A 20,358-nucleotide genomic window follows, 5' to 3' on the forward strand; every position below is an offset into this window, starting at 1 on the left:
TCCATTCTGAATGGGAGCTCCGTCATCTTAGAAATGGCTATGAACCCTCCCCTTGTCACCTAGCTATTGTCATACCTCTTCCCGATCTCTGGTCTAGCCAGTTTAACATCATTCTGTCCCAGTTAAAATTAGGTTCTGCTCCACCTGCATCTGCATAAAGAACATACTGACAGAAGACTCAACAACTTCTGATAATAGTAGCCATCTTAGCTGAAGCCAGTCGAAACCCCAGGATTAAGTAGGACTTTGAAACTTTGGGAGGAAAGAGGAAAAGATTTGTGTTTTGGCATCTGCTATTCTCCAAGGTAATGGAAATTATTTTGTTTCTGAACTTGTATTTTGCTTTTGTTTTGTGTTTACATTAATGTATGTGAGTGGAATTATACAAAAAAATGTATAATCAGTTGTCTGGCCGGTTATATAATTTAGTGTGTGCAATGAATACAACCGTAAAATAAGCTTCAACTCGTATTCCATTAAACATAAGCAACCAACAGTAAAGCAAAGTCCTCAGTATCTTTACTCATCCTGTGATATAGAAAGATCAAGTGCTTGGACTTGAACTAGAATAAGAGCTAATCAGAGAGAAGGACTTTTTTGTTTGTTTTAGAGAGCAAACTATACCGAAAGGGAAAATCCTTCAGTAGGAAGCGAGTGGCAGGAGTTACATCTTGAAGTTTTTAGTCTACAAGAGAAGATGGGGAGTCATGCTTTCAAATTGTTAAAAGAGTGGCATACCAGACAGTCAAATGTGCTCTTGAATCAGGTGAAATGTATTGTTTCATACTATTCCCATGATGTCACATGCATTTCCTACCAATATGGTGCTTTACCATGTACACAGCTCATTGGCTGTGGCTGTCATTTGATTATAATCACCTGTTAATTTATTAGAATCACCTGTTATTTTCCTACCAAGATAGCCGTGTGGTAATGGAACATAATACTATGAATAGATTTGGAGGATTGTCAGTAACAAACTTAAGAAAAGGAAAGTAAAAGCATGGGCCCGTCAGATCAGTAATGTTACTATTCAAACTATCCTTTCCTCTGAAAGGTTTACCCAGCAAACATTTAATATCAGCACAGAATCTTAGGGCTGCTGGATAATGTGATAACTTGTCAAGATCTAAAACCTGTTAATGTAATATATTTCCTAATAACGTAATGACATCACATTATTACATGAAACAGCGATTATTCTGTAACATTTTTATTATATAATAATATAATTGAATAAGTGGATATTACATCATTAGTCATTATTATTGCATCATCAGTTTAAAATATGTTACACCTCTTATGAAGTAACAATCACCAATTCATGTAATAATGTGATGTAATTTAATACAGTGATAAGTTTTATTACATTTTTGGCCCGTTAAGACATTTTTAGCACAGTTTGACAATATAATTCATTATACATTACATAATATTATTAGATAATATGAATCCTTTCAAAACACAATTACAAAGTGCTTTATAAATTATTTAAAAACATAAAACGAACAGTAACAGCAATAAAAACTCCAATAATAAAAGGACATACAGGCATAAAAGCAAGTCAAGGCCTGACCGTCTCTTGTTTTGAATCTACATGTTGGAGCAGCCAAGGAGAAGCTGCTCCACCACTGATGATGTTTCTGTAATGACTTTGACCTGAAAGATGGTCAATAAAGAGTTTGAGATCAAGAAGGATTGCTAAGGTCAATTAGTACAGAACAGAACCAGCATCAACTACTGACATGCAGACATTTGTAACTCAAAGACGCCGTTGTTATGGCCAAAAATCAGACAGGAAAGATTTGACTGAAATCCTGAGGAGAGAGGACAGTCCACTGGGAGACGGAGTACAGAAAGCTGTGGTGGGATTCAGTGTTAACGTCCAGAAACCAGGGACTTAATCACTCAACTGCCTCCGTGTATAAACAAATCTTTATTGCTCGTGAATTAGATCAATGTTAATATCTGTAAAGAAATGACAGCTTGACAATAGGCGTACAAGTACAAAGAATGGACGGGGTCCAGATTGTTTTTAAGAAAAGACTAGAAAAATATGCATTCAGAATAGAATAGGCTATGGCCAGAAAGCCTTTAATAATGGAGAAACTGAGAGTGAATACTGAAGTTTCATATGACATACAGTATAATATCTTGGTTTCAGACTTTGGTTCAAACAAATGTAATGTACAAGGGACTTAGTGAATAACAGGCAGCTCCTGTTTAAATACTGTTGTTAAGCACAAAATCTCTTTTGCAAAATAATAATTCCTCCATAACACTGGTCACTCAGTATTTTGAGTAGTATGGCAGTGCTGTTGGTCAGATGTCACGGCTTTGTCAATGACCAGACATGATTCCAGCTGAGCAGCAGTGGCGGAGAGTGTATTTTCTACTGCTGTCATAAAAGTGGAGGACTCAAAATGATTGTAGCCTACATACTGAGGTGGGATGAGCCAGACACATCCCAGGAAATCACATTCTACTCCATAATAGGTTCACTATCAATTCGGGGATTTTTTGATGCTGAGCTTCCTTTTAATTTGGTCACACCCATGGGACGGGATGATGCGCTTATCTCCCGTTACGATTCGATACGTGACGCGGGGTTCATGATTCAATACGACGATGTCATAAATAAAAGTTCAGTGAGAACAAAGTGCGATAGCGATACATTGAGCGATACACTGAATTTTGCTATATCATCTCATCCCTAATTTTAACCATGCTATATTAAGGGCAGACAGGGCAACAGGCACGGCAGAAAAAAAAAATTCAGAGATGAATTGAAACACACTCCGATATTAATGGGGTGCAGGCCCACAGGAACAAAGATTCATTAAGTAAAACATTAGAACAATGAGATCAATGTCTCAATGAAGACTTTGACCTCAGACCTTTTTAATAAACAGATATTCTCATTTGTACTGGTTGTTGTTTCTAATCCTTATGTATTGTACAGATTTTTGTATTGATAATGTACTATAATTGCTTTTCTATTGATGGTATCTCCTTGTGCTCTATTTTTATATCTAGTACTCTCTGCTAATCAGACCATGTGAGCACTAGCACCTGTATTCTAGTGATTATCGGTGCCTGTTTCCTATTTAAAGGAGTCAACAGGAACATCTTGCTTAACACCCTGAAGAGAGAGAGATTGTTGCTGTCGATAGGCTGCTATTTTCTTAACGTTGTAAGACCATAAAAAATTCTATAGGAGGGCAGGGAGTCATGCCAGGAATTGCAGCGGTGCAGGTTTATGTTTTTATATCCCTCGCATCACTCAACACTTATTATCTCTCTCACGCTTTTTCAAAAGAGTAAGAGGGTGATTTCCGTAACATCCTCGTCTCACACCACATCTCCACCTCACTGAAGCGTTTCAGAAAATACCAATGCCTCACTATGCCTGGTAGGTCTTAGATTACCACGATTTGATATGTACATGTGTCTGATTTAAGGTCTATTTATTGGGTGTTATAATGGTATAAAGCACATTGGAAATGGATTCTCTAGCTTTATTTAATCAGTACTGACTGTATGTGTATTTCCAGAGAGCCCAGGCGTCCCGTCTGAATGAGAAGCTGAGATGTTGGATAGACTCGTGCTGGGAATCCTGTTACAGGGCCTGACTCTGCTCTGGTCGGGCCCGGCCTGCGAAGCCTCTTCTCTGGGTCTGGTGGTTCACGTCGTGCCCCTGGACAGCGACGGGGGGAAAACGGTGGGCGGCGTTTTTCTTTCCTGTCATTTTATTTTCCAAGTGTCTCAAACTTCAGATATTCGCGCAACATAGCTGATGTTGGAGGCAATTATTTTTACACCATTCAATTGTTGCAAGGAATTTATGCCTAGTTATTTTCAACCAGGCAACACTTTGCTGTTGGCGTCACAGCTCCCACTTAGTATGTCTCAGGAATGTTTTTTTGTGCAGGGGCAATTATATCTCTCGCTGTTCCATTTTTGCCATTCCATTAACTTGGCCAGGATTTCCTCACCTTGTTTTTGTTTTAACTGTAAAATATTATGTTTGGAGAATATATCTTGTACATATTAAGTTTTGGAACACGTAGTTAGAATCAAAATACAGCCACTGTTATATTGTACACAAAGAGATGTTCATCATCAGCTGAATTCTCATGGTTTAGTCATAAAATCAGTGTTTTTTGCTAATGCAAAATACTTTAAATGGATTGTGTGTCTACATACTAATTTGCACTGTAATTCCAGCTATCATTTTACATGTGTGGCGGTGTTTGGTATTCTGTAATTTGACTCTTCCCTTCCCGTAGGTGCGGGCTCATTTCAGCGTGATCGCAGCCAATCCCTGTCCAGATCTGTCTGGGCTGTGCGCCACAGGAGAGGACTGTGTGCTCCACCCTGCCTCCCTCCCCTTCAACGGCTCAAAGCCCGACTCGGGCTGGTGCGTCCGCCAGTGGCAGAAAACTGTTCCCAGTGACTACAACGCCAACGTGACTTTGGGGTACGAGACTCACTAATTGTCCAGTCTTTTAATCTCAATCTCAAATGTATCACTGTGTTTGTACCACATGTATGTCAGTATGTACCACAGATTTCTCCTACAAAGTGCACTCAGTCCACTCAGAAGTCGTTGCTTGTGGTCATTTCATTTCATTGGGTGTGTTTTGGCAAAAAGCATCCGAGTAAATTCTCAGTTTGTTTAACATTGTTTGTTTAAGGAAAACTTTTTTGTATTTAATAATTTTCTTCTTTTCATTTTGCCCAGATATAATCAATCAGCATAGTTGTGGAAAACATAATCTTGATACTGATAACTGGCTACGGCTATTTGGAAGCTAACGTGTTTAGCTTTAGTTAGCAGTTAAAGTATTTCAGGCTACTTCCTGTGATGTTAAAAAACTGGAGGACCAAAAATCCCCAGAATTTTGTCTGAATATGATTGGTTGTCCGTTCTCGCACCAACATGCTCATTTGCATATTTTTTCAACTTTTCTCACTGCATCGCAGGCCTAGTTTGCTAGACTAGTCAAACACAATGAATCTGAACATCTGATCTGCAACTATCATAATACAATCCCATTCACAAATACCCCAAAATCTATTCTAATTTCATATATTACTATCCAGATGTCTCACCTTTGGCAAATAAACTTCTAATCTGCATACTTACTCAATACTGTCATAAATCAATAATAATCTGTTATTTCAGTAATTTAACGTGGCATTTGATGCAGGGATTAGTTGAGTCAAACCAGGTGAAATCAATAAAATGATTTTCAAATGTTATTCCAAAACACAGTTTTTTTTTTCTTTTTTCTAATGACCAGGTCCAATGTGGAATTTTATGTATCACTGAAGGCGGCACCCAAAATTCGGGAGAACAGTGGGAGACTAAACCAACCTCCTTATGTTGCCCTCCCACCTCCTCTGAGGTAACACACACACACACACACACACACATACACACACACACACACACAAGCGCCCATGTGCTTTATAAAACAGAGAAAAAGGGGACAGAGAAACACCAACAGCAAAATTAAGGGCATAATTAAAAGCACAGAATAAGAGCAATAGAGCATGAAAGAACATGTCAGACACAGCGAAAAGCCAGCGAGTAAAAATAGGATTTAAGACGGGTTGGACGGGTAAGACTGATTCAGCTGATCTGATGCTTTGGGGAAGGTGCAGTGACAGCAAAAGCCCCATCACCCATCAGTCTTAACTGGGACGTTGGGATTAGAGGACCTGAGGGACCTTACCATACTGTGTGGAGACAAAATTTCTGAAATATACCCTGGAGCAACTCTATGCAAAGCTGAACAAAAACTTTAAGGCACGCAGAGAGCAAACCTCCGCCAGCACTGAACAGTTCTTCAGCTTGCTCTTACACACAAAGACACCATTCCTAAAAGAGAAGGGAAAAGAAAATAGGAAATGGATGATAAGGAAGAAGGATGTTTTTATGTATTTATTTGTCTGCATACTTTCATATAGGCCCACACTCTTATGTAAATTATGCTTTTATTCAGTTTTAACTGTGAGCAAGAATATAAGAAATTCAACGTCTCAAATTCTTCAACTTCAACTTCCATTACTTAAATTTTGAATTAAATTGATTTCTTGACCCTGAAAACATACCCATAGGATTTGAAGTCTCTATCTAGTTTCCTAGTTATGGCTAAAAAACGATAAATAATCACCTAATGGCAGAAATGTGAGATCCGGATCACCACCAAAATCTAATCAATTCCTTGGTCCAAGGCCTATCTGTGCACCAAATTTCATGGAAATCCATTCATACATTTTTTACATATTCTGTGACAGGCAGACAAGCTAACAAATGAAAACATAACCTCTTTGCTGGAGGAAAATATGAGCAGCATTCTTCTATAATGACATAAAATAAAATCTGTGTTTCTGTTCTCCTCTGTCAGCCTCTGTGTCCATCCTGTGCGGTCAAAGCATTTCTAAAACCTCACTTTCAACATTTCCACTTCAGTTTACCTCCTCTGTTGTGGCTGTATTTTACCAGTCTGGGTGTGTTTTTTTTGTGATCTAATGTTTATTAAACTCATAATAGGTAAGAAAAAATGTGTACACTACATAGGCACATGGGGATACTGCAAACAAATATAACACAAATATAGATACATATAGATATACACACACATACACACAATACACACAATACATAAATACACATCTACACAACACCACAATCCAGCAGAAATGACATACAAACATACAAACAAGGCCTGTAATACTGGACAATAAGGAGTATGAAAGAATGAAAATCAAGACAGGGCCAACTAGGCTAAACCTGGTTAATTCTTTGAATAATCTCGATAGCCTTGGACCAGTTAATAAGGGTATCAACATTTGCACCTTGATTCTAGCCTAACCCTAACCCTAGGTGTGTTTTTCTCTCTGTTTCTGCACCTCATGGTTTGCATGACGCTTGTGTTTTGCGAGCAGGGCCCGAGTGAACTGCCCTCACCACATCCACCTGTCAGTGAAGGACCTGGACGGGGACAGGGTGCACTGTCGCTTCGCCCGCGCTGACCAGGGAGAATGCCTCAACTGCTCTCTGCACTCCTTCATAGAGCTGGATGAGGTGAGTCGCTCTGCTGCACTGTGTCGAGAACGGAATCGGCCACGTTTACGTCAAAGCAGATTCCTTCGCGTGACTCATGACTGATGACATGACGCTTTAAAAATTTCATCTTGGTATCATGATACCCGGTTTCACCTGTAACTCCTGCTTGGCTGGGCTCTGTCGTGCTTTGCTGAGACTTTATCTTTTCACTTTTAACTGTCATATTTTTTCATCAGTGCCTAGGAATATTGTAATGCAAGTGCGACAGGATAATAAAATAATAATAATAATAACTTTATTTGTATAGCACTTTTCATACAGACTATGTAACTCAAAGTGCTTTGACAGTTCAGCACAACCATATCACAAAAATGAGTAATGAGTAAAAACAATACAATGAGTAAAAACAATAAAATAAGTAAAAACATTAAAAACAATAAAACAATAAAGAAAAAAGAAAGAAAAAAAAACAATAAAATAATAAGTATTAGTGATTGTATGCCAGGTTAAAAAGACATGTTTTCAGCTGTCGTTTCAAAATGTCTACTGAGTCCACCTCTCTAATACCTTTAGGCAGGGAGTTCCACAATTTTGGCGTGTAGTGGATGAAGGCGGCTTCCCCAATTTTCTTTTGGGGAACCTTCGGTACTTTTAAAAGACCTGCCTCAGAGGACCTGAGGGCTCATGAGGGGACATAGGACACCAAGGACTCTAATATGTATTGGGGTGCTAAGCCATTAAGAGCCTTAAAAACAAGTAGAATAATTTTAAAATCAACTCTGAAAGACACAGGGAGCCAATGCAGTGCAGCCAGAACAGGATGGTGGAGGTCTTAGACTTGAGACACTTGAGCTAAACGAACAGAAACTTTACCCATAATGAGAGAACACTATGTATGAAATTGGCTTAGTAATGAAGAGGGACAAGATAAGGAAAGCATTATTAGTGAGTTAGGGAAGCTAGGAGAGGGCTCATATTGGGAAATGTGAGCAAGCGTAGGCCAGAGACTTACAGTACGTCCTGACCTAATACTGTGGTCCAGCACTCACCGATTTGTTAACTTTGTAGCAGGGTTGGGATCAATTCATGAATGAACTCATGAATTCCAATTCAACTGAAGAATTGGAATTAATTGGAATTTCAGAAAGTTTACTTTAATTCAATGAAATTCTGTGAAATTCCTTTTTTTTTTTTTTTTCTTACCACATATCTGAGATTACACATAGTATTACATATTATCAATACTGGATATCAGAAATTGTTAAAGTGACCTTTCAGGTGGTATTTCATGCATAACATGTAATCTTAATACATACATTATGATTGAATGCATTTGATTTGTTTAACTGTCTTTTTTTTATTCATAATGTTTGATTCATAATGTTTCAAGACAAACTCTCTTAGAAATGGAATTTCCTGACATTCCAATTCAATTCCAACTCTGTTTCCTTGACCAGAGGAGGTTGGGTGTGGGGTGCTGTGGTGTGGTTACCAGCAGCTTACTTGGGCAGTTGGGGCTTTGTGGTCAGGGTTTACATCACCGTGTGAATGAAGATAAAGAAGCAGCCAGATAGAGCAGCTGCTGAGAAAAGGACATGAGTAGGAGAAGAGTCCCTAAGGACTGACTAGGTGTTTGTCTCACCTCTCTACGTTGGAAACCCAGTTTTCAGCGTTTGACTACCCACCCCTGCTGCTGTACGTCATCGTATGAGAAATCCTCCCATCTAGTCGTTAGATTTGACCTCGTTAACATACAGAAGAAGGTGAGCGCCATTATACCTGATGGTAGCACGCTGCCTGTGTCCTTTATAGACCAGTCACTGTGTAAAAGAGATAATGTTTAGTGGAGTTATTCATAATGGTTCATTGGGGATGAATTTATGATAAAAACTCATTATCTCCAATCTGAAACCCATAGGGTGAGAACAGTGTGTTATTTTCTTATATCCTTCATATCATGTAAAATTTAAGAAGAAACTAACCCTAAACATGCTAGTAAACAGGAAGAAGAAACCTTTGACTGTCTTAAAATAGATCCGATAGTTAGTCGTATGAAAACAGTGACATTAAGAGGGAGAAGGTAAACTCTCCATCCTATCAGGCTCTGTTCTCTTCGCTCTATCCTCTTCACTTCCCAAAGCTTTCCTCTCTTGGTATCTTAATTTAGCTCTCTGTTGACATCCATCTGCCACTTCCCAGGGTAGAAGTTCCTTTGCCTTTTGAGTGCTGGTCCTCACCAGCTTGCTTTGCACTATCATAGATTATAGTGCAAGAACACACACATGCATCATAAGCATCTTAAGTAAACGTGTTTGGAAATCGTTTTCTCTTCTGTTGATCTGGGTATATGCCCTCCTTCTCACCAACACTTCTGCAGTATAGTCATTATCAATTATTAGTATTTTTTGTCAAAGGAGAGGGATTTCCTCTAGGCAGTACAGAAAATCCTCTCTATGTTTGACAACAGTATAAATCTGTCAGGTCCAATGCCTTCTCTCAGTTTGATAGGAATGTGGATCTTGAATATTAACCTTAACTTGGCTTCTATCATCTGTAAGTCAATGTGTCCCAATGTTTGTGCTCAGTAATTGGGCTCATGACAGTGTCTCCAACCTCAAAAACAGGCTTGCTTTGAAATAAAAAAAAATACCTGTCATCAGGAAGTCTCAGGGGTGAATTCACAAAAGGACTGCGACTTTTGTGGCCTTTAAACCATCCCCAAAAAACAGAAAAAAAACATGTGATTCAACTTGAACTACCTGCAGTGGGTGGAAAGCGCATTTAATTGCGCTGCCAAGGAGATAGACACAGTGCGCCATCGCTGTTTGTGCATATTTAAATGAAGTTATCCATATGCGTTTCAGAGAACAAACGACCCCTTTCTATACATATGAGGTTCATTACAGCGTGCGTCCAATTCACAAAGATCATCGCTAATTGACACTCACAGTTAAGGTGAAGATCTTCAAGACATCAAGGAAGAGACTGTTCCTGCCACTCAAAGTTCATATACAATACTTGGCACTGTTAATCTGCTGGCAACACTTGCAGACATTTGCTGCTGCCTTCAGGGCTTCGCAGCCTATCAGCGGGACATTTCCGGATGTTTTGCAAGCTGTTGTCAAGACGCATTTCTGACGCATTCTGTTCTCTCTGTCTGTGTGTCACTAATGCGCAGAACTCGCACTGTTCTGATCCGCTCAGAATCAAACTTCACAGATATTTTCATAGTTCAGCAAGGACCTGCACTATTATTTGTTTTCACGAATCGGGCAAAGATTGTTGGTGCAGTCCACTGAACTTCGAACGTTGCAGTAAAATCTTATTGGACTGGCACCACCATGTTGTCTCGAGGCAACAGCCCATGATGCCTTGCACGTAGTGTTTTAACAATGTGTTAGGGTTAATGGTTGTTGGTCAGGCTGTTCAGGCTCTAGTCACAAAAAATGATGCACTAGTACTTTTACTTCATAATAATTAATGGTGACTAAAACATAAACACTAGTCACTATTTTTAGTGACTAGTGCATTTTAGGAAATAAATGACAAATGACAATTAATTATGAAAAGACCAGGAGGATCCAAAACCATGAATAAATAAAGGATGGGCTGCTCCATCAGCTGTTTTTCCCTTCTTTACTTCACCTGTTCTTCTCTGCACTACTTCAGCTTCAGCTGCCACTACACAACATACAAAATCCATCCAAATCCATATATTTTGTCAAAATTTACTGGAACTGGTTTACTCCAGTGTGTCTGTAGATTTCAACAACTTTAAGATGTTTTAATAACGTTTAATAGAAATGATAGAAATGACCAATATGAACAAAAATACAATGTAAAACATCATGCAGACCTATCAGAATATAAACATATAGACCTATAGAATAAAATAAATAAAATACAAATTTTAAGACCTCTAAAACTATGAAAACCCTAAAGGATGTTTAACAGTATTTTAGACTGTTAAGGCCTTGAATGCAGAGCATTAAATGTAAGACATTTTAAAACTTTTCAAGGATCTGTAGATAACCTGTATTCTTTCACATAAATTGCTTGGTGAAAACTGTACATAGTTAGTTGTGTGACCAAACACTCTTTACCAGGAAAAATGTATGTTGTCGTTCACTGGAGACGCGTCAGCGGGGCAGTACCCCCTGGTCCTGATGGTGGAGGACAGACTTCCCGTGCCCAAAATGAGCCACTTCACGGACAACCAGCCACTCAGCTCCGTCCCTGTGCACCTCTCTCTCACTGGTGAGTCTGTCTAGCTGAATAAATGGGGCAAAAGCATAGAGATTTCAGTAAGTTAGGAATTAAAGGTTAGGTGCTTCATGGCACAGCAGCAGTCTAAGCATTTCAAATCAAATCAAATATAGGACATTTCATCCAACAATGTAACCCAAAGTGCTTCACCAACATGGTGAAACTCTGTTCAGGAAATAAAGAGACTCAAAACTTAAACTTCTTCTAGTGCCGACTCAAAAAACATAAACTATAGAAAACTATAGCGTTTCAGAAACGCTGAGGAAGGCCAGGGGCTTCGCGTATGTTGCTGTTGCTGCTGTGCAAATTAAACACTGTCATAAATAGGCCCACATACTGCGTGAGTGCAGACATTTTTCTACAGTTTAAACACTTTTCAGGGTCATGAGAAAGAAAGATAATAACAGAAACATGATAACCAACATCATAAAGGGACACAAGAACAGGATAAGTAACGTTTAAAAAGAGTAAAACGAGTAAAAAAAAAAAAATATAAATATACAGTATATTTTAAATTTAGGTCCTTGTTATTCCTTGTCATTTCTGTCCCATGCCATTCCTTCTCTCCTTCCTACTTCCTTCCTTCCTTCTGCAGTTTCTCCACTGTCCACTGTGGAAATGTCATATAATAGTCTCCAGTTTCCATTTTCAAGCTGTTCACTTACAGTTTTATCCAAATTTTAAGCTACTTCCATTTGTGTGATCTGCTTGATTTGCAATACATTTTTTTTTTTTTTATTCACAATCTCTAATAATTACATACATACAGACCACCATATGACAAAGGAAACATACAGACACCAACATATGCACATAGGAGGAAGAAAGAAAGAGAAAAAACCCCCCAAAAAAACAAAACAAAAAGGGTTAACACCACAGTACAATTACAATATAATGTAAGAATTAAGCAATCGATTGCAGTTATTCCAATATGAAATGAAATGGCAACAAAGACACGGAAATGCCAACGTCAATTAAGAACATCAAGAATCCCAACAGAAAGGGTACTCAACCATCCACAATGAAGACCATCCACAATACAATACAAAATTTGAATCAAAATTCAAAATTACAGATACAAAAAAAAAAAGGGTGCTTGGAAGCTTTATTTTTATGGACATTTGAGATTGAAAAGCTAAAGATAGGATTGACAGGCTAAAGAACCTCTCACCTGGTCCCACAGCCCAGTGGAACCATGACCAAGATCCTTTAACCTCCCGGCAACTCTTTCCATGCTGAGCAAGTCTAAAAATCCACTCAACCAGTTTTCTATTGAGAAACATCTGGGGATTTGCAATTGAATTGAATTGAATTGAATTGAATTGAATTGAATTGAATTGAATTGAATTGAATTGAATTGAATTGAATTGAATTGAATTGAATTGAATTGAAATGAATTGAATTGAATTGAATTGAATTTAACTGAACTGAATTATTCTCCTGTCTTGCAGTGGAGGAGGCGTCTTCTAGCTGCAGTGCTGAACCCATAGCTACAGGTGAAACTCCCGAGGAGGACACAACAATATACGTTCTGCCCTACGAACAGGTCGACCTGACCGTCAGCTTCACCTCGGAGCTGGAGAGGTGCGCCCACAGTGCCTCTTAATATTATCTTCCCAAGTATTGTCTGTGCTCTGTATTAAAAGTCTTAAAACACATTGTTCCAGGGGGACACACTTGTCCAAATACTTATCTTGGTGCAATCTGGTACAAGTCTGGGTTTCCTGAAAACACCTGAGACCCGATTTATTAAAATACAGGCTAGACACAAAAACGATTTTTCTTTTTTGGGGCTCCACATAAAACATGGTTTCATCTGCATAGGTCCCAGAGCAAAATAGTAAATTTTTCAGTTGTATCCTGCACTGAAAGAGAGAGGAGAACAGCATTAAAGTGGAAGGCAACTCATTTTAAGGTTTTATATAAATTATTTAGTGGCCTGGGATAGTCTTACCAGCATCTGTGCAACAATTTCCTCCCAAATCTAGAGATGTCCCAATAGTGTGATATCATGCCAATAAGGCCTGGTGTTGCCCAACTAACAAATACCAGGACTCCTACTTTGTCTGAGCTTTAGGGGCAAAGTGAACTGTATGTTGTATCTACAATATACTATATAGACCTTCTTACCCAGAAAATGTACTGCATCCTTAGATTCATAAAGTACTGAAGTATTGGATACTGTTGCAATTACCTTTTCCAGTTCATTCTCTATATAGTGTAATACATCTTAATGAGATGACACATTATGGAGCAGGACAAACTCTTCTCTCTTATTTCTCACTATTATCTCACATGGGAGACAGTAGGAGATATTCACTAATACACAGACCAACCTGTCCCTTGATTACACCTGAATGTGTGTTAATGTATTTTTTTTGTTTAACTTTTTTAAGACTAAAACTGTACTAATAAAATTGTTATTGTTACATAGTTATTATTTGAATGCTGAAATTCAGTTCTGGTTGTAAAGTTTCTTCTCTCCTTGTCAGTGTGTTGGAGATAGCGGTGGTGGGCCCCCCCGCCCTCTTAAGGTCTGGCCTCAAATCAGCCGGCTCCCTGACCAATTTGGCCATGGCCTGGGTCCGCGGCCAGAACAAACTAGCCCCTCTCTTGCCCATCTGCTTTGCTGCTAATACCAACAGGTAGGTGGTCCTGTGTAGCTCAAACGGTAGAGCATGGCACTAACACTCAAAATTCAGTATATACAAAAATGTGTATATATATATATATATATATATATAAATACGTATCGCGGGGCATAAAAATGAATCGTGATATTAGCTACATTTTATTCTGCTGTAGTAATCACAAATGAGACGATTTGCCCATCACAATTTCACAAGCTCTCCGTCGAAATTATATTATTTGCACTTTGTAATGACATTTTTAAATTGTTGTTTACATTATAGAAAGCCAATGCCACTGCTAGAAAGATTTGTGGCTCAGAAATAAACATACTTCTGCACAGTCAAACTTTGTTGTCATTGAACTTTTATTTATTACATTGTGTTGTGGTTGTATATTGTACATCAAATCTTAGCATGACATAAGCATATTGGCCCATCCCTAAACAAATGCAGTGTGTGCAGTCAATGTACTGTAAGGCGTTGGGTAGGTTACTTTAAAAATGTATTCCATTACAGTTCCTGGTTACCACATCAAAACTGTAATCAGTGACATAATCTAAGGGATTACCCAAATTCAGTATCGTATTTTGACTACTTTCAGTTACTTTCAGATTACTTAAAATTACTTAAAGGTACAAGTTTAAGTTTCTATGCAAATAGAAAACCTACCACTATTGAAATGACCTTCTGAGTTTCTGACTTTCACTTGAAAATGAAGCTGTCTGATTTGCACCTCTTGTCTTTACAGTTTGCAGTCAGAACCCAGATGTGTGTGGCTGTACCAAAGTAAGAACTTCAGCTCACCACTTCATAAGAATGCCAGTTATGCTTTAGTTCACAAAATACCTCCTCCATCTCTTAAAATACTTTGAAGTGGCTGATAAGGGGGTAGGGCTTTATCAATATACATTTTAGAAGATGCTTACACTTTTAAAAGAAGTCTGTGTTTTTCCTTTCTAGGGGAAATGAGGGACCTGCCTGCCGGAACAGGTCGGGAACACAGCAAACTTCATAACATTCAAGTGTTTTGTGTGCAATTAAAACTACTCAGTGTATACAGTACTTCTCGTCCTGTCTCGTCTGTCTGTTCATGAGTGTCCCCCGCTGTCTGCCTGCAGAGCTGAAGTGTGAGAAGACGGAGATGACTCTGGTGCTCCCTGTGGCCACGCTGCAGAACATCAACCTGAACGAACTGCAGCTCAACAGCCCCACCTGTCCCGTCAGCTACAACAGCACACACCTGATCGCACGCATCTCCCTGACCGGCTGTGGCACCAAGATAGTGGTGAGAAGATCTATCTATCTATCTATCTATCTATCTATCTATCTATCTATCTATCATCTATTTATCTACTTTCTGAGTACTAGAATGTCCTACTCAAGTAGAAGTAGTGTTACTTTTCTGATATTTTACTTAAGATATTTTAAAATGTACACGGAGCAAAAGTTGCTGAGTTAGTTTTTAGAAAAGAGAACAATGTTAGATGTGATATTTCCCATGTAACTCTAAAAGGATGAGAGGACAGAGTTCAAACTAGATTATTTTAATTTTAGAAAATTTGTAGTAACCTATAAAGTAACCTTTATTTTGTAATTTCCAAATTTTCCAAAGACAGAATTGCGAATGGCTCCACAATTGGCCAATTTATGTTGGCCTAGTTTCTGTTGCTTATGGATGTGATTAAAATGTAGTAAAGTACAATTCAGTAAAAACAGACTTAAAAGTCAAATTAGTGACTTAAAGAAATACACAAAAAACTACTCAACTGCAGTAACGTTGAGTACATGTAGTTACTTCCACTGTTGTCTGTCTGTCTGTCTGTCTGTCAGTTAATCAATCAATCACACAATCAATTAATCAATCAGTTAACATCCAATTACCCATCCATCCATCCTTTTCCAACTCTAGATTAAGTTCATGTTCTTTGACAGTATATTGATCTGAATGTGAATTTATTGATCTGAATGATTCCTCCTCCTTCTCCTCCTCCCTCCCGTCCCGCAGCACTCGGGTACGGAGCTGGTTTACACCAACACCTTGCAGAGCGTGCGGCCCTACAGCGTGGTCAGCCGCCTGCCCTCGCTCGTCCTCCCCCTGGCCTGCCGCATCCCCAGAGTCCAGGCCACGGGGCCGCAGTACCAGATCGCAATTCCCTCGGAGGAGGAGGCCTTCGGCAACTTTACTGTGTGGCTGGAATTCCACTTCCCGGGAAGCGGGCCCCTTCAAGAATTCACACGCGTCCCCAACTTTCGCCACCTCCACACCTTTCCGGAAGCTGGGCGACTGCGGCGAGCGGCGGCAATGCCACAGTCACAGAGTTTCAGCTTCCCCCGCGAGGGCATCGGGTCAAAGGTCAACATGCTGGATCTCCACGTCATGTCCGACTGCAACATAGAGCGAGCCGAGATGATGGTGGGAAAATGCGTGGAGTCGGAGACGGAGGACTTTGCCGATTCCCACCCCATTCTGGATCAGGGGTCAGTGACAATCAACCAGTTGACTGTGAAAGTTCAATGGGACAGAGCTGGAATAGTCTGAAAGGGAATGTTCACTCACACAGTATAAATACTTTTGAGTGAATAGTAAATATGTTTTTGCTGTATAAGTCACATTTTAGTTTGAAGTCATGTCATATGGAATCCAATCTCTCTCTCTCTCTCTCTCTCTCCCTCTCTCTCTCTCTCTCTCTCTCTCTCTCTCTCTCTCTCTCTCTCTCTCTCTATCACAGGTGTATGGCTGCCAATAGCACACTAGAGGTTATTACAACAAGAAAGAATTCCAGGATCTACCGCCTTGACATGAGCTCCATAAAAGCACAAGGAACAACGGTCTGTCTGCTCTCTGCCTTCTCACTCACACACACACACACATTTTTACAGTCCCTCTCTTCTGTGTATTGTTTCTAAATCTTCCAAGATGAGTGAAAGAAGTAGAAAAGTAGGCTCACAGTCTTCTGTTTGCCTCTTTGAATAAGGACCTTGATCAGGCCAGAGTGGTGCTGAGCAAAATCTACAAGATGTTGTAGAGATTTAGCCCATAACATTATAGTTTTCTCAGAGGTTTCCCTGCAGCACCCAAATTGATTAAAAAAAATTCTACAATTGCTATTTTGTACTACCTTGGTTCAGGAAATCTACAAGGAATCCACTGTAGCTCAAAACTGAACATTGCCTTCATCCATAATGTGGTTTCCACTCTGCCCATTTCAGTTTGTTATTGAAACAGTGATGAGATGTGTAAAATTCATAAACCCCTGCACTACTGAAAAATGATTTTTTTAGGGTGCTGGCAATTGCAGGAAAAACCTGTGTTGCAAAGTATTGATTCTTGCCGCACTCCAAGTCCGCACAGAAAGTTAATTTATTTTACATGACATAAAAAAGTTTAGGAGTGAACGGCACATTTTGCCTCCTGCTTCTTCAGGTTCGCTCTTCCAAGAACTTTTTCTAGAGACTTGGTGTGCGGCAAGAATCAATAGTTTGCGACAGTGATCAAATGTGTAGTTATTATGTCAAGCAGTGATCCATCTCATAAAAATCGTGAATTGTGAAGTTGTAACATGTTTTTTAAGCTTTCTCTCCAAACTGTTAACTTGAATTCCTTTACTCTGTGCTGTGCAGATGTTTGTGGAGTGCACAGTGTATCTCTGCATAGCCACCTTGCCCTCTCAGACATGCCCCGACTCATGCACTCGCTCCACTGATAACCGAGGATTGGTTGACAACGTGTTTACCACCACCTACACAATCCAATCAGGACCCATTAGCCTTGTGGTCACCACAGCTGCACCAACCACAACAGCAGTCATCACTACTACTACTACAACTACAACTACAACTACTGCTGCTTCTGGTATTACTACTACTGCTCCCGTCATCACAGCTGTCCATAACACCACCACTTCACATGGTAAGATGCATCCTCTACTGACAAAAACATGCCTCCATTTCTTTCTGTTTTTTTTCCTTCTTGAGAATTTATGATGTGAAATATCCATCCAAATGTGTTTTTTTTTATTACAAGAGATTATTGGCTGTTAATGACATTGTAAATCTGCAAACAAACAAAAAATCTTCTTTGAAGTTTTCGGAATGTTTGTTTTGAGGGAAAATTACAGAGCACAGGTGCCTTGTTTCATTTTTTTTTATATATATATATTTACCCCCAAATGAACATGAGAGCTATGAAAATATTTTAAAATGAAAGGCATAGAAGGTATACACACACACACACACACACACACACACACACTTGCGTGCAAACAAACAGAATTATCTCTTAACTAGATTTTTATGTTTAACTATAACTATAAATACAACTGTAACTATAGTCAACCTATTGTCTTTTCCCTTCCTCCAGCTCCAGAAGAGGCCTCAGCCATGACTGTGGGAGTGATTTGTTCTGCCATTACCATAATTCTTCAACATATCTTCCTTTACTGAACACACCGGACGATGAAGATCAGCCAGAAACTGAAGATTGGGACATTTGAAAACGAAACCCTATGCAAAATAGAAAACCACTGTATACTTTTGAGTTTTTTTCAGAGAGGCAGTTAAAGGCGAGCGCACACTGCATGACTGTCAAACACCTAAGATCTTTGTACTGCTCACATTAAATTAAGTTCTTTCCTGTAGTTTCTTGTCTTACCAACACAGTGGTGTGCACACTAAATGATGTGACACAGACGGGGGGGGTCACATCATTAAAAGATTCTTGGATTTGGTCGTGAGGGATCTCGATGCCCCCCCCGTCTCCCCAAAACAAATGCGAAACATGACTTTGTTTTTCACCTGATTGCACAAAAATGGAGCTTGAGAATGAAGAGAAGCTCGCAGCACTTATTGTGTGTGTAGTCATTTGTGCTGAATAAGAGAAAAAGAAGAAGGCTAGATGCCGAATTTAATTGAATGGAGAGAATGGTTTGGGAGATGGGGCAACATGGGTTGTCTGTTCAGCAGAGAGTTGGAGGTAAATTATAAAGCCATAATAATAATAATAATAATAACGATACTAATAATAATAATAATAATACAATAAGATAAGATAGCACTTTATTGATCCCCTTGGGGAAATGTAGGATAATAATAATAATAATAAGCTTTATGTATATAGCACTTTTGAAAAACAACTGTTACAAAGTGCTTTCCAAATAGTTAAGATAAATAAGTAAACTGAGTATCAAAATAGTATATATCATTCCATAACCAGTAGTTTCTAAATATTAATTTTCTACCTCTCCCGCCTGGTTTCCTCAGAAGCTCTTATTGGCTATTGCCGCTCACAGATCTCACACTACAAGAGTGTTGCAGACAAAATGAAACGCAAATGTTTGAAAACCTCCAGATGTCTGAGACAACAAAATTGGGCTTAAAGTCGCGTAGTGTGCGCCTGGCTTCACGTAAAGTGTGAAAGATACAGAATAATAATAATAATATGAGCTATAACTGTTTAATGCTGTGTTACAACGTAACACAGCAACATCTTGTTCTATTCCTTGCAGAATGTGGTGTTTTTTCCCCCAATTTATTAAAACTTGACATTAAATAATAATGTTAATTATTATTATTAGTACAATTAAGTTGACATTATGCATATAAATGTAAAGACTCTAAAAAACTAATATATACAGTAATAATAATATTCTGGTTTTTTTCTAACTAGTTTGTAACATGTTGGAACGGTTGAATCTGTATTTACTGTGCCTTGTATTGATATAGGTTGACTGTAGATAACTATAATCTTATTATAATGTTATTAAGCTTATCTTAAACTACCCTCTGACCTTCTATCATTTGATTGAAACCAAATGTAATTAATAAGATAGTAATCAAGAATCAGATAATATCTTATATAATAGCTACTATAATCAAAAGTTATCCAAATAAATAATAAATAACTACCTTTAAAGTTGAATGTCCACTGGGAGGGGGAATTTGCATACAAATTGAACGAGAGCAAACATCAAAAATTTGCAGAGGATTATGGGAAGGTGAGAAGTTGTTAGTGTAGCGGTGGGGAGGGGTCGACCTTTCGGCTATTTTATGCTAATTTTCAAGCAGCCACTGCAGGCATAAACCAATCAGGTGAATAGTGTGTGTGTCTGCTTACGTTCCTTCACAAAAAATCACAAAACTAGTTCTGCCCAAGCTTGTCATCTGTTCCTCAAATTCTGGCCGCTCACCTTCCCAAAACCCTCTGCAAAATCATGATTTATAATGGATCACCCATCTGTACTTGAGGACAGTAACAAGTTTCTGATCGCAAATCATTTGTTGCTGCCAAAGGTGGAATACCAGCCTTGACATCACTGATTGAGGTGCAGCCAGAAGTGCAACATGGTTGAAAGTTTCAGCCCATAGAGAGCGCCACAACAATTTTCT

At 38.9% G+C, this 20,358-nt stretch overlaps 1 protein-coding gene across 2 annotated transcripts; it reads left to right on the plus strand.

The window, feature by feature from the left end:
* The first annotated feature begins 13 nt into the window (after positions 1 to 13).
* On the plus strand, positions 14 to 19,678 carry LOC139656676 (uncharacterized). 2 transcript variants are annotated; one of them, XM_071534282.1, is made up of 16 exons: positions 14 to 305; positions 3,320 to 3,412; positions 3,555 to 3,721; positions 4,290 to 4,480; positions 5,307 to 5,411; positions 6,958 to 7,096; positions 11,185 to 11,335; positions 12,796 to 12,928; positions 13,837 to 13,989; positions 14,723 to 14,760; positions 14,935 to 14,964; positions 15,093 to 15,259; positions 15,980 to 16,452; positions 16,704 to 16,803; positions 17,596 to 17,884; positions 18,335 to 19,678. In XM_071534282.1, exons 3-16 carry the CDS (start codon positions 3,590 to 3,592, stop codon positions 18,415 to 18,417), a joined length of 2,184 nt encoding a protein of 727 aa, XP_071390383.1. In that variant the 5' UTR covers positions 14 to 305; positions 3,320 to 3,412; positions 3,555 to 3,589; the 3' UTR covers positions 18,418 to 19,678. The 2 variants fall into 2 exon arrangements, with proteins under 2 accessions (XP_071390383.1, XP_071390382.1); XM_071534281.1 differs by lacking the exon at positions 3,320 to 3,412 and having other exon boundaries at positions 15 to 305.
* The last annotated feature ends 680 nt before the right edge of the window (positions 19,679 to 20,358 follow it).

The sequence above is a fragment of the Centroberyx affinis genome, unplaced genomic scaffold, assembly GCF_046629955.1.
Source record: "Centroberyx affinis isolate AG114_WGS23_722 - 3 ecotype Tasmania unplaced genomic scaffold, CSIRO-AGI_Caff_v1 ptg002510l_1, whole genome shotgun sequence".
NCBI classification, from domain to species: domain Eukaryota; kingdom Metazoa; phylum Chordata; class Actinopteri; order Beryciformes; family Berycidae; genus Centroberyx; species Centroberyx affinis.

Excerpts from the sequence above, each read along its gene's own strand:
- LOC139656676 (XM_071534282.1), top strand. The coding sequence starts at position 3,590 with ATGTTGGATAGACTCGTGCTGGGAATCCTGTTACAGGGCCTGACTCTG. Across the intron at positions 5,412-6,957 it reads GCCCTCCCACCTCCTCTGAG|GGCCCGAGTGAACTGCCCTC; the intron begins GTAACACACACA and ends TTTTGCGAGCAG. Across the intron at positions 13,990-14,722 it reads TTTGCTGCTAATACCAACAG|TTTGCAGTCAGAACCCAGAT; the intron begins GTAGGTGGTCCT and ends TTGTCTTTACAG.